Source organism: Amyelois transitella, chromosome 5, assembly GCF_032362555.1.
Source record: "Amyelois transitella isolate CPQ chromosome 5, ilAmyTran1.1, whole genome shotgun sequence".
NCBI lineage: Eukaryota > Metazoa > Arthropoda > Insecta > Lepidoptera > Pyralidae > Amyelois > Amyelois transitella.
In genome coordinates, this window is record NC_083508.1 from 12,657,611 (window position 1) to 12,671,947 (window position 14,337).

Consider the following 14,337-nt stretch of genomic DNA (forward strand, 5'->3'; position numbering starts at 1 on the left):
ATATTTATTTATTTATTTATTTACTTTGTTATGTGTAGGCAGAACTGCAACAGAAAACAACGCGGTATTATTTTTAATTTTATTTGATTAACTGACAAAACTTATAACATGTTTAGATTTCTCAAGAAATCTGTAAATCTATAGTTTTTTTAATTATTAAATAATATTAGATATAACCTAAGTTACTATAACTTATATTACTTAAGTTATGTTTTATCGGACTTAAGTTAAAGTTTATTGTTAATGTACGTAAAATAATTTGTACATAAAAAAAGATGTTTATGTACAAATTATTTTCCACAGATGATGAAAATAATGCCAACACTTATTGTTCTCAACCTGTGTATCATTAATAAGTTATTCAATTAATTAGTTTTTAAAATAAATTGCTTGGCAATTGCGTTACGGCGGACCTGTCAACAGCTCAACTAATGTGTGAGATAAATTGAATGCAATAAAAACCTTGGTAACTAACTAAATTTTGTGAACTTCGCAAGTCTGCTATTGTGTGCGAAAGGATTACCACATATGTTCTGACAGATTTACTTTAATTATTAGTTATTGTACGAACTTAATTTAATTAACATTCTTTCTTACTTCTATTGTAATTAAATATGTATTGACAATAAGTCGGCTAGTGCCTATATCTATATTTTTCATCAAAACTATTTTATGTATTTGAAAAAAAGAGGTAGAAGTTTGTTAAATACTTTTTTTTTTAGATAAATCATTGACTTCGTATAAAAAAGATATATATTTAAACTGGAGCCACGTTGACAATTATAACGTTGAAAATTAAACAAAAGAAAATATTTAAGTGTACTGACAAATTTAATTACAAACTCATTTTTTTATTTTAATCACACAAATCACATTTAAAACGATAACGCAACAATTCTTTCGAGAATTCGACAGACAATGTAGAAAACATAAAGTTAACGAGATTTCGTTAGAACAGTTTATTGTGACGATGTGACTGTATGTCTGTCTGCGTCTCTGTATGCTGGGAAACTGTCTGCGGATGACAAATCACCGTTCCGCTAATTGTACAATCAGAATGTTTCTCTTATCTCGATTTAGTTTAAGGTATACAATTTTACTTTTCATGGGAATTAAATTAGAATTTATAATTGAGGAGTTCACGGTAGCAAGTACCTACTGCGAATGTTCATTAAATATCTAAGTCATATTTAAAAGAGTAAGTAAAAGAGATTTGTGCCGTGTGGTTCCCGGCACCAATACAAAAAAGAATAGGACCACTCCATCTCTTTCCCATGGATGTCGTAAAAGGTGATTAAGGGATAGGCTTACAAACTTGGGATTCTTTTTTATGCGATGGATTAGCAACCTGTCACTATTTGAATTTCAATTCTATCATTAAGCCAAATAGAGATGGAGTGGTCCTATTATTTTTTCTATTGGTGCCGGGACCACACGGCACAAGATCATTACCACTTCAACTTTTCAACGAGTGTTTACATACAGTCAGGGGCGTGTAAATCGTGCCGCGATTTAGCAGCTTATTTAAACAGAAAACTGTGAAGATCTCAGATAGCGGCGCACAAATCGCCGGTAATTGTTACAATTGTTACGACATCGCCATTGTTTTGGGGGGCGGAGGCGCCCGGCATACTTTCTCGCAATCTTTGGGAAAAAATCTCACTCTCCTGCCGAACTAGAAAGCGAGGAACATGCCAATTTGGAGATTCGTAAGCTGCCATTAGAGAATAATCGCGGGAGTGCTAAATGTAACACCGCGGGTGGATCTCGAGGCGGTAGAATCACGCGCAATCATGATTTACGAGTGTGATCTCACGGTGCGGCATTATACTGTTAACAAAGATCATTAACGATAAAATTTGTAATTGATGTGCAGTTTATTTTATATTAGTTATTGATTCACAAGTTAAAATTTTAGGACACAGACAGACTGACTGATGGACACCCAAAACCGCTGGATCTAAAGCTTTGAAATTTGGCAGTACTTGCCAAATTTTCCGGAAATTCTCGCGTGAACGGAAATTAACGAGATTGTTTTACGTGGGTGGAGCTGCGGGCGTAGATACTCTAGAAGAGACATAACTGGAAATACATACATACATATCATCACGTCTATAACCCTTGCGGGGTAGACAGAGCCAACAGTCTTGAAAAGACTGAAAGGCCACGTTCAGCTGTTTGGCTTATTGATAGAATTGAGATTAATAGATAATAAGATAACTTAAAATGTTCATCTGTTCTTTAGTTTTAAAATATACTAGAGACCTACATTAGTAACTACCTAACTGTTACGAACTCCTTAGAGTGTTCCGAACTCCTTTTTAAAGGACAAACATTTTGTAATTTAAAAAAAGAAAAATAAATGACAGTCTGTTTTGAGCGTGCATCATCTTTTCTTTACCAGCGCAAATATTTTATTATTTTAAGCATATTTCCTATACTAACTATCTATTAATAAAATACAAACCCTAAGCTAAACTTCCCACGCTGCGGTGGCCGTGTCAGTTTGTTTGTGGTCTCCCGCCGCGGTAACTTCAAGACACTGGCCTACTTACCGCGAGCGTCTTACATGCCGTCCTTGCGGTGACAGAGACATTGTAAGATATCATATTTACTGTGGGTTACGTTATGAGATTACATAACGACATGATTTACTTATATTATTCAGTACAACTACACGTGGCCTCTCAATTTCCATGACAAGTGGCTCTGTGTACGCCGCAGGGTAGATAGAGGTGACTATGTTAACTTATAATTGTTGTCGTGCAATTATAAGAATCTTACCTAACCAAAAAACGGTAGAAACCCAGGATATGTGGCAAATTTGAAAAGAAACTGTAAACTTCTTCCCTGAGTCATGTTTTCTTACTTTTCTTGATTGGTGTGACTTCAAATTAAACTAAGGAAGAATACTGCTTAAATGATTATAATCTTAAACAATTAGGCTGTTAGTACCTGTAGAGCGTGGCGCGGTGTTGGTTAGCATCGCACTGCTCGATGAGGTGCGCCAGCGCACGCGCCTGCTCGCCCAGGGTCAGCAGCTCCAGCTCCTCGCGGCCCAGCTTGTATTGTAGCTCAGCCTGCTGGATGCGGGTGTCGATGTTGCTACAACAAAACATACACCTTTTTAAAGAAATTCTCCTTGTGGTATAGTTTATAGATTCAAATTTTCTAAGTAGAATACTGATGAAATATATGAGCAATTGGGATGATGACAAGGTCTTAAAACAATATTAATTAGTTAATAACATGATAGAATAGACGTAATTAAATACGCTACGTGAATTTTTTTGTTTAAATTTTTACATTTGGAAAGTCCATTAAAAATATTCAAAATTATAATAAGAGTAAAAAAAACAAAAATTCGGTACTGTAATTAAGATATCATATCCACAAACGCAAGAATTAAGGTAGCTGCTATAAATAATTTCATGACGCGAACAAGAAACTCAGGTGTGACGTCACACTTGAGTAGCGTTTTGTACGGGGCGTTTTGGACTCGTCTAAATAATGTGTTTTATTCGTATATTTCGGGTAGTTTATTGTTTATTGATGACATTATTCGACCAATGTTTTAGTTGTATCTATTGAAAATAAAGTGACAGCTTGCAAGCCCATCGCCTTAAAGAAGAATCCAAGTTTAAAAGCCTATTCCTTAGTCGCCTTTTACGATATTCATGGGATGAGACGAAGTGGTCCTATTATTATTTTTTATTGGTGCCGGAAAAAAAACGGCTAGTAGTAGTGTAGTTCATTGGTACTTTATTAATTGTAGCAATAAAGTTACTGTTAAAAATTAAACCATGATACAATTACTGCAGTTCTCAGCCAAGCAGTTGTCACAGCTTGTACTCTTTTTTTCACCACTAGTTCATGTCATCTAGTAACATTTGCAGTTCGTCCGACAGAAGATTAATGAAGTTCTAACAGAACTCACTCAGTAACATGCGTCTTCTCCAGTCTTTTCCTTAGCTCCTGTATGTTCTCCCGCCTCGCGTCCAGGTCGGCCTTGACGGCCACGGCTCGTTCCTCCAGGGCCCTCCTGTCGTCAGCTGATAAGGCTGTGGATTCCTGACGAGACCCAGCGCGGGTCGCTGCTGGACTAGCCGCTTGGGAGGCCAGCCGCGCCGCGCTCAATGAAGCACTCAGCTGTTTCTTCAAGCTGCAAATAAATGTTTTCTGTGAGCATAAATAAGTTTGAAACAGAATGAAAAATACGTCTCCAACGTCATTGTCCTGGCATTCGTGCCGTTTGCGTAACTCTTGAGGAAAGACGCAATAATGGGTAAATTACATAATTAGATTACTGTTGCTCGTCTGACCTCTCCAGGATCATAGTTATAAGCTCATGTAACATAATATGTGCAAGTGTGCAGGTTCAGCGTGTGGTTCCCGGCACCAATACAATAAAGAATAGGACCATTCCATCTCTTTCCCCCTTTCGTAAAAGGCGACGAAGGGATAGGCTTACAGACTTGGGATTCTTTTTTAGGCGAGGAGTTAGCAACCTGTCACTATTTGAATCTCAATCTTTAAGCCAAATAGCTGAACGTGGCCATTCAGTCGTTTCAAGACTGTTGGCTCTGTCTACCCCGCAAGGGATATAGACGTGGCATATGTATGTATGTATGTTCAGCATATTACCAATTTTCAATCAAAGTGATTGTCAGATTTTATTAATTTAAATGAGACTAGAAATGGCAGGTTTTGCAGATTTACCTTTGGATGAGGTTATCTTTATCACTGAGCGCTGTGCGTAGAGCATCCAGTTCTCGCCCCAGGTCCCGTGTGGCTCCCCGACGCCGGGACCCTGCCAACGATACCTCGATGCTCGCCATCTGAACAATAAATTATACGTAAGTTTCTTATGCATCTTGTCCAGGTGAAATGCTTGTCTTTGTAGCCGGAGCGGTATTACGGCTCGACCGCCACCAAAGGGGAGATCTTCCGCCAGCCTAGGTTTGATGCCTGGGGAACCGCGCGACAGACGATGTTGTGTCGGAGGTTGTATATATGCTCCAATCTGTGAAATATTTGCTTGCGCGGTTTAGACCTTTCGCTGTTTTTGATTGATAGCGTCGCGTGATTTTGTTTTTGTTACTTGTGGCGTAGAGATGTCGCCACATATTATTCGTTTCCCATTTTTCCACATAAAGTAAGTATGATAATTTCCATCACAATAATCAGTCCTTTTCTGCTCTCGTTTGGGTCTTTCCTTATTTCTAAAACCTTTCATTTACTCGTGTATCTAGGTAATGCTTTGACCGCCTATTCAAGACGAAGACTTGTAAGTGAATTTAATTAAATTAAACACCGCAAAATATTTTAGAAGATTCTTTTTGTAAATAGACATTAAAATTTTTATAATTCTATGTTATTATTAGTAAGTTACTTTTGTCGCTATACTTGAAGAAATTAATTAAAGAACGCCAAATAGTCATTACGTTCGTCCCTGCCTTTGAAAACCTGATCTCTGTCTGTGTAAGAAAAAAATACGTATATCACCATAATGTGTATTGTAAACATTGGAGTAAAAATAACGCCCATGAAGATTTATGTAAATGCAATCTCTTGCGCCTAGTGCTATAGCTAATTCATAATTGGCGAAGTAATAAGTGTGAGTCATGATCGTGGGACTCATTGGTACTAGAGTTACTGTAATGATTGTCTGTGTAATCTTGAGAATGAGAATTATGGATTTAATCAAAATATTTGTAAAATAAATAGAGTGTGGAGGGAAAGGTCGGGGTGGGAAGACCTAGACGAACATATCTTGATCAAATTAAGGACGTCCTGGTGAAGGGTCAGGTCAAAAGTGCCCGAAACCGCCGAGCTTGCATGAAGAGAGTTATGAATGTGGATGAAGCAAAGGAAGTATGCAGGGATCGTGGCAAGTGGAAAGAGGTAGTCTCTGCCTACCCCTCCGGGAAAGAGGCGTGAGTTTATGTATGTATTTGTAAAATTACGCGTTGAAACATTTCAAGTCTTTGACCTAAGATGTATAAATAGGAAAGCTGTTATTTTTTATTGCTGTTCGGCATCCTCAGTTTTAAGATGACAAATAGGTCCCTATTATACATGCATAGTACGGAGGGGTAGACAGAGTACTTCATATAAGTATTTTTCCTCCTGGCTTTAGTCTCGGTTGCATCCTCACCACTCTGGAGAGGAGCCCGGGGTTATACCTTTTACCATTTATCCTGGTCGGGTGTTTACACGAAGCGACTCCCGTTTACTGCCGTAACCTTTGCAGGGGGACCCAAACCCGTAGACCGATCATGGTTACACATCTAGTTGCCTGAATGTGCAGGTTTCCTCACCGTAAAAGCATCAGTTAGTATTCAAACTAATGTAATAACTTTGAAAATAGTTATTGATATGACCGGGGTGGTATTCGAACCTGTGACTTACTACGCAGCACGCATTTTATCCGGGCACCTTACCAATTCGACCACAGACGCTCAGTACTTCATACGACTATCATCTAATATACTCGTATTTAAGTAACCCTACTATTGAACATAAATCTTGCCGCTTAGAACGCACATCAACAATTTACAATGATAGTCTGCCAGGACGCCGTGTATTACTGCCTCAGGCTCATTGACAGCCTCGTTAGCGATTTTTATTTACTTTTTCTATCAGAAGTTTAGTACTTGAAGATGTTTACCGTCCAGTGTCTATTATCAGCATTTTAGCCATAAAATGTTTAGAATGTAGATAGGTAGTCAGTCTTCCTTCTTCATGTAAAATTAACTTTGTTATCTACATGCCTCATCGTGAATTAACACCAAAAGGTTAAAAAAATAAGACCTTATGTCATTTTATTCTTGTTAATGTTGTCATTGACGCATTTCTCTTACATACGTGGCCGCTGTTCTGAGTAAACGTATCTCTGCTATTGTGTTACGAAATAAAATACATTAAGCTCGGCAATTCTGGAGATTTTCTCAGAAGAGAAGGTGCTAAACAGTGCCATTTCTGCGCTTTATTTATTTTCCTACTAGGCGTCCGTTGGCGTGTAATGATGACCGCCATCCTTGGAGATTTAATGCAATCGTTTTACAGTTCGCGGGCTTCTTGCGCCGGATTAACTCCATAACTTACCAGCACGGTCGTTTGATCAGGATCGTTTACGAGGAGAGTGATTACAATAAATTATACTTTACCAACATTATGTTCCGTCCGTGTGAAATTGAATGCAGCTTTCGTATTAAGCGAAATGGTGGATATTAATTTTGAATGTGTAAAATGATTATTTTTTACAGTTTAAATTATTTTTCCTATAGAATGGATATGAAGGTTCCCTGGCGTCTTAAAAACGGGTACCCTATTACCTTTTACCGTTATAGGGTTTTAGGTCGGAAGGCGGATCCCGGGTTCCGAAACACTTCCATGGAGGGTGCAACCAGGAACTCGCAGAGATGAGAGATATAAGAGGTTTTCCTAATTTGTATTGTTATAAAAGCTTACTTTTATTTAGCTAATATGTTTATTTCTAGCTTATCTATTCATATTTTATTTTTACTTAAGCTAGATCATTTTAGTACTTATTAATCAAAGTATAAGTAAGACTTTAATAGGAATAGGAAATTATCTATGAGTTTTATAGATCACGAACCACCATCAACAGAATCATCCGGCTATAGATAAGTTATAACTACTATTCGTGCGAGGCAGGGGCGGGTCGTACTAGTTAACGAGAAAGTCTTGAATTTACATAAAATAATGATAATGTTTATGTTGCGAATGGTAATGTTTCTCTTGCCGTTAAAAGGTATCACATAAAGATTAAATATTTTAAATTTGAGGATAATGACTAGAAAAGTGAACAGTCAAAATTTATAAAATAGAACGTAAGTATGTAATCATGGGTAAATTTGACAACCATACCAAAACAGTATTTAAGTAGATATTTTTTTTACTATCTATAAAAAGGTTCTTAATTTGATTTTAGAAAAAAAAACATTCTCTTAAAATTAAAAAGCAATCCAGTCAAAGCCGCCGGCCGTACAAGTCCGAACATAATAGTCGAACATAACCACTAGGTATAAGATCTGACCATTTCCGTGGTATTGTTGTAGGATTGTTCGCGGCCACTACACAGCTTGCACCGCGGCTTTCCTCGCGCGGCCGACGGCGAGCCTGCAATTAGTGTGCGCTGCTACACGGAGAAATGCCACAAACAAGGAGTTCGTATTCAAATGGAGAATATAGAATTTCTGTATATCATCGCCAATTGATTTATCGTTTTTTTTTTGTTAAATTGGACTACTTTTTGAAAACGGAACTACTTAGAGCTCGAAGGGGAGATCTTTTAAAGGGTTGCTAAAGAAGTGTTCTAGAGATTGTTACTTTAGTATCTAGATTTAGTCTTTTTTATATTTTGGCATATATAAGATATCAACATTTAAATTTTGGTTCAAGAGAAAAGGAAATACATTAACTACAATACAATAATATCTTACTCCTGAGCTACTGAAAACTTAATGGCAAAGATTGGTTAAATTGCTGGCCCATCGCATCTGCTACATTCGCCTTTTTTATTTTATTTTTATTTTATTTATTTATTTAGGTACACCAACAGGTTACATGACAAACGTTTACAATAAACATTACATTTAGTGTGCTAGCATGCAACCCAATTATAGGTGACACAGCATTTCCAAAATTAAGCTTAAAGTCCTAATTTGTAGGTACAAATATCATGCAATTATATTATTAACAAATTAAAAACAATATCTATGCAAGGATTTAAATTTAAAGAAACATAATTTTATACTTCATTTTCAATTAAACATTAATAAAATATATACAATGGCAAATAATTAATATTCAGTATTAGGCATTAATTACAACAAGTGAGTAAAATATCAATATTCATGGGATGACTGAATTAAATACTTTAGCTTAGGAAGGGAGTCATGATAGATGTCCAGGTTAAATTTTGCATTCATTTTGTTGTATGTGGAGAGCATTCTTGGGAATGGTGCGTACCTGCCGAGGTTTGTTTTAGATTGAGGGATCGCAAACGTGTTAGTGAGTCTCCTACGCGCTTTAGGTCGAGGCACCGTCAGTCTGATATTTTCTATAGCGTTGTGACAATCAACGGCGCCATGGACGAGCTTGTGGAGAAACGCTACGTCCATCAGCTTGCGACGGTCACCGAGAGACAACATTCCAAACTTCTTTAATCGTTCACTGTATTCATTTCGGTGACTAAAACCGGCAGTTCTATATGCCAAATGACGTGTAAATGCCCGTTGGACACGCTCGATACTATCTGAGTGGCACTCGTAACTGGGACTCCATACAACGCTTGCAAATTCAAGGTGACTTCTTACCAATGCATTATACAGCGTTATTAGGGTCGTAGTGTTCCTGAAGTTTGCAGTATTACGTCTAACGAAACCAAGCATTTGGAAAGATTTCGCTACAATGGCGTCGTAATGAGGGACGAAACTTAATTTTTTATCCAGAGTCACACCCAGGTCACGAATCCGCTCAACTTCTTCAAGTTCAGTTCCATTAATATTATAAGTTGACTTTACTACATTTCTCTTACGAGTAAATTTTATGTAGTAACATTTACTTGGGTTGATTGTCATCAAATTTCTGTCGCACCAGTTACTCACACGATCCAAGTCATCTTGGAGCATTTTTATATCGCTGGGTGAAGATATTGTTTTATACACTTTCATATCATCAGCGAATAAAGAATATTTGCTGTACTTGATACATCTACCAATATCGTTGATGAATATAAGGAACAGAATCGGACCCAGGTGCGATCCCTGGGGTACACCGGAGGTTGCCACATACGGTTTTGACGAGAATCCATTGGTTACTACTGTGAGCGGCCTTGATTGCAAATATGTGTCAAACCAGCGGTGTAATGGACCACACACACCGAAATTCAACAATTTTCCCATCAAAAGGCTGTGACTTACTTTGTCGAATGCGCTACTAAAATCTGTATAAACAGCATCTACTTGCTTTCTGTTGTCAACCTTCTCGACAAGATCCGTAAAATATGCCACCAAGTTTGTAGTTACAGATTTGCCACGACAGAAGCCATGTTGTGCTTTGTCCAAAAGGGGTGCGATATGATGGGTAAAAGTTTTGCAGACTAATGATTCAAAAAGTTTCGAAAATACACTTAGTATGGAAATAGGCCTATAGTTTTTAATAATATCTTTGTCGCCTTTTTTATGCACTGGGATGATTCGCGCTTCTTTCCACTTAGAAGGAAAAGTACCTGTTGCCATTGATCGATTAAATATGAGATACAGTGGATAGGTAAGTTCAACTGCACATCTATTAACAAATATAGGAGGTAAACCATCTGGACCAGCTCCTTTAGACGGGTCTAGCTTTTTTATTGCCGTACTAATCATTCTTTCTGAGCAGTAGATTGATTCCAGTAATGTAACAGAAGAAATATCACCATCCGGACGTGCGTTAAAGCATTGGGTACTTACGAGGCCATTGTCAGTAAAAGTTGATGAGAAATGTGACGCAAATGAATCTGCTATGTCCTTACCCGTTGAGTGAGTATTATTGTCAGACTTCATATTAGATGGTAAGGAGTTTGTATTTTTACGCCTGTCACTCATAAACTTCCAAAACCTTTTGGGATTACTGCTTATCGTATCCTCCATATCGTGCATATATTTGGAATAGCAGGTTTTAGCAAAACGATCGCAACGTTCGCGTAGGATTTTATACTCAATTTCGTCGCGTGGATTTTTATATTTGCGAAAACGAAGCCTTATTTTGTTTTTTTCGGCGAGGAGTTTAATAAGCTGGACATTAAACCAAGGAGGGTACTTAGATTGCTTTGGCCGGGATTTGGGGACGTGTTTATCGAGTATATTATTTAGTTCTCTGTAAAAGGTTTCAGTCATTCCATCAACACTTGCTTCCGTGGAGAACTTTTGAGGCCAATCGATCTTCTTTAACTCATCTTTTATTTTGGAATAATCAGCGCGGAAAAAATTCAATCGAGGCTGCGTCAGTCTAGGCAATATGGAGACCTCAAAATCAAGAGTTATGAGTAACGGCGGATGATGTGAGTCTATTTTGCTTAAGTTATCTATTGACCTCTCAAGTCTCGAATTATTAAAACTAGTAATAACAAGGTCTAAAGTTCTGTCAAGTGCATTCCTTATGTAATTTAACTGAATCAAGTTATTTAAGTTTAGGAAATCAACAAGAGTATAGCCCAGTGAATTACTATATTTGTCAGGCATAGCAACATTAGAATTTTCCACTTGCGTCCAAGAAATAAATTTAAGATTAAAATCACCAACAACAAGGACGTCGTCCAAAGTTTGCATGACAGAAGCCGCATTATCACAAAAACCCTCCAAAATATGTTGTTTAGGATAGGGAAGATAAAAACCGCATACTCCCAGTCTTTTAGTCTCACCATTGTCTTTCTTAAAGTTTATTACCACCCATATGTCCTCATAGGCTGTCTCCCAAAACCGAGCTCGTGACGAACAGAAACTCTTGTTTATTGCTATGAGAACACCCCCTCCTCCGTCAACGGGATATCTATCTCTTCTATATACGTTGTAACGTTGATCAATGAACTCGCTGTCTTGAATCTCAGGTATTAGCCAAGTTTCAGTGAATATTATCATATCATAGCTGTTATTGAGGATTTCCAACCTTATTTTGTCAGTTTTAGTCCGCATTCCTCTTAGGTTCTGGTAATATGCATTGAATCCTGATGTATTAGCCACTAATCATTCCTTTTCACTTGCTAGACAATTTGCTTCAAGCTCTCGTGGCTACGAATGTGAATAGCCTGAGATGTTTCATTCTTCCGAATATATATACGTCCATCCCGAACCCATACAAATTTGTAATTAAGTTGTTTGGCTTTTATCCTAGTGCAAGCATGCAATTGTTTGTTGGCTGGGCTCAAATGCTCGGACACATACACGGAAACTTTGCCTCCTCCACAGCCCAAATGATGAGAGGAAAGCTTATCTTTGGGATTGGCTTTATTGAATTTGGAGATGGCCGCAAGTAGCCCGTCCCTAGTTGTACGACTACGAAATTTGGCAACAACAGCACGGGGACGAGCATTATTATCTTTGTTTAGTTTTGCGACACGCGTGGTGGTAAGCACTTCGCACGAATCCAATGGATAGTCGACAGATTTAGCTAACTGTACCAACACAGTAGAGAGATTCTCCTTTGAATACTCGGGAATACCATTAATTTCGACATTGTTTGACCTCATCTGTTGTTCCATTTCACCTAATCTACTCGTAAGATCCCTGACAGTTGACTGAAGGTACTCATTGCTCTTCTGTAGCTGGTCAATAGTTTCAACCTTATCATCAAAACTAGCCTTAAGTTGCTCATACTGGGTGTTGAAGAAGGAGAGAGAATTTTCAATCGAGCTAACTTTGTCATTTAGACTTCTGAGTTCACTGGAAACAACATCTCTTATGGTTTCATTGAGCGTAGATTTTAATGCCTTGCACATCTCCTCTTGAATGATTACGCGAATGTCATCCCAAGACCTGGAGTCCAGGTTAGGTAAATCATCAGAAGATTTACGACGCATAACCCTTCCCGCACAGCGACGCACCGTAACATTTTCGGCTTCCAGTTGTACCTGCACCGCTCCACGAACAGGGGTATTTTTATTATCTTTTTTAGGTTCCGCACTGCGACATTCGGGGCATAGCCAGGACTGCTTACTATCATGAGACATTAGGTTATATCTTTTGAGGGGGACGTTTGCACACTCAAGATCGAACATCGAACCACAAGCGTAACATTTCATATATTTTCCTGATGTCAATATGGTGCTCCGACAGCCCGCGCAGGCATTTGCTGGAGGTGACATTTTGTTTATTGTATTAAACACAGCAAAAAAGGCCCAGTGATAATGTTCGTAGCAAGATTGTATGCAAGGCGCAGCAATAAAGGCCCCCGAGCCGGTTACAATCACAGTGTCAATGCGTCACTGCCTTGTATACTTAAGATTTAAAAATGCAAGCTCCATTGGTATCCGCCTCGTTGGCGCAAACATAGAATTGACCATAATGATGCGCCCGCGCCGCAAACTCCAGTTCATTATCTTACCATTCGGAGAAATGCCCCAGCACACGCTATGCTGTTTATAAACCTATACTTATGCCATTTAGAGTTATGTTGGCATGCCAATTTTAACATGACTGCTCAAAAAAGGGGTGTTATATTTTAAGGCCAGTGGCTTGAAAGTGACTTTTTTGCGTTTACGCTTTCCCTTGCTCACTTGTAAATTGTATTGTGTTGTGAGTTACAGCCAAATTCGTTCACTGGTTTTTCAAAAACTTAATGAATATGACGATTATGAAATGAATGATATGATAATATACAAGAAATAAATATAAATATATACGGGACAAGTTACACAGATTGAGTTAAATGAAATACATATATAATCAAGTCTATATACCTTGAGAGTTAACAGAGCTAAGGACTCGAAAAGACTGAAAGGCCACGTCCAGCTGTATAACTTGATGATGGAATAGAAATGGATACGAGATGCAAGAAATAGTATCAAACATACATAAATTTCTACAAACAACTTATGAACTCCGTCTTTCCTGAAAGCTTCAGACTTAAATATGATAGGCGTCATTTTTTAAATCGTTTATTTGTCTCAGCTCAAATAAGTTCAAAGCAGTTATATATTTAATGGATATGTTTATTGCAATCAAAGTAATACTCTAAAACAAAATGGAAAATAAACACTGCATGCAGACTTTCCCATGGCACAGGAATGATGGAAAATACCTGTTTCTAAATAAACCGAGATGACACTTAACTAACTTAATTATCCGCCATTGCTATAAAAATACGATGAAAAATGTTAATGGATATGTCAGTTTGTAATGCACTAGCGGTGTGTGTGTGATTGGTTGTGCGTACCGTTAAAATAACTGCGATTATCCCGGCTGTCACTGCCATCTGTCGGCTTTTCTGGGAGGTTTTATACGTGGTATAAAGTAGAATTTATAGGTATAAAGTAGATTTTCATAATTCTTTATGCGCTGTGATTCAGCGGCCGGAGCAACGTGCGACAACTAGTGTTCCCAACGGCGTCGTCAACCGGATCGCCGTCATTCAAATTAATTAAGACATATAGCCGGTACAGCGCCTTACTTACCATACTTAGAGCTTAATTAGCAGCTTCGGAAGTCGAGAGCTTTCCTGCGCACGCCTCGTTCCACATCGCGACGCCAGGAAGTTGTCGCTGAGCTTTAAGATTTATATATCTTTTATATTTTATGTATATTTTTCAAATGAAGCTTCTACGACATAGAA

At 37.9% G+C, this 14,337-nt stretch overlaps 1 protein-coding gene across 1 annotated transcript in view; it reads right to left on the reverse strand.

Moving 5' to 3' along the window:
- The window catches only part of LOC106139128 (uncharacterized), a 40,918-nt gene that overhangs the window by 12,937 nt on the left and 13,644 nt on the right, over nt 1-14,337 (reverse strand). The window contains exons 5-7 of the mRNA XM_060954969.1: nt 4,720-4,838; nt 3,938-4,162; nt 2,956-3,105 (exon numbers count right to left, since the gene is read on the reverse strand). Of these exons, the coding sequence (XP_060810952.1) occupies nt 2,956-3,105; nt 3,938-4,162; nt 4,720-4,838 (494 nt within the window). The remainder of the gene's footprint in view (nt 1-2,955; nt 3,106-3,937; nt 4,163-4,719; nt 4,839-14,337) is intronic.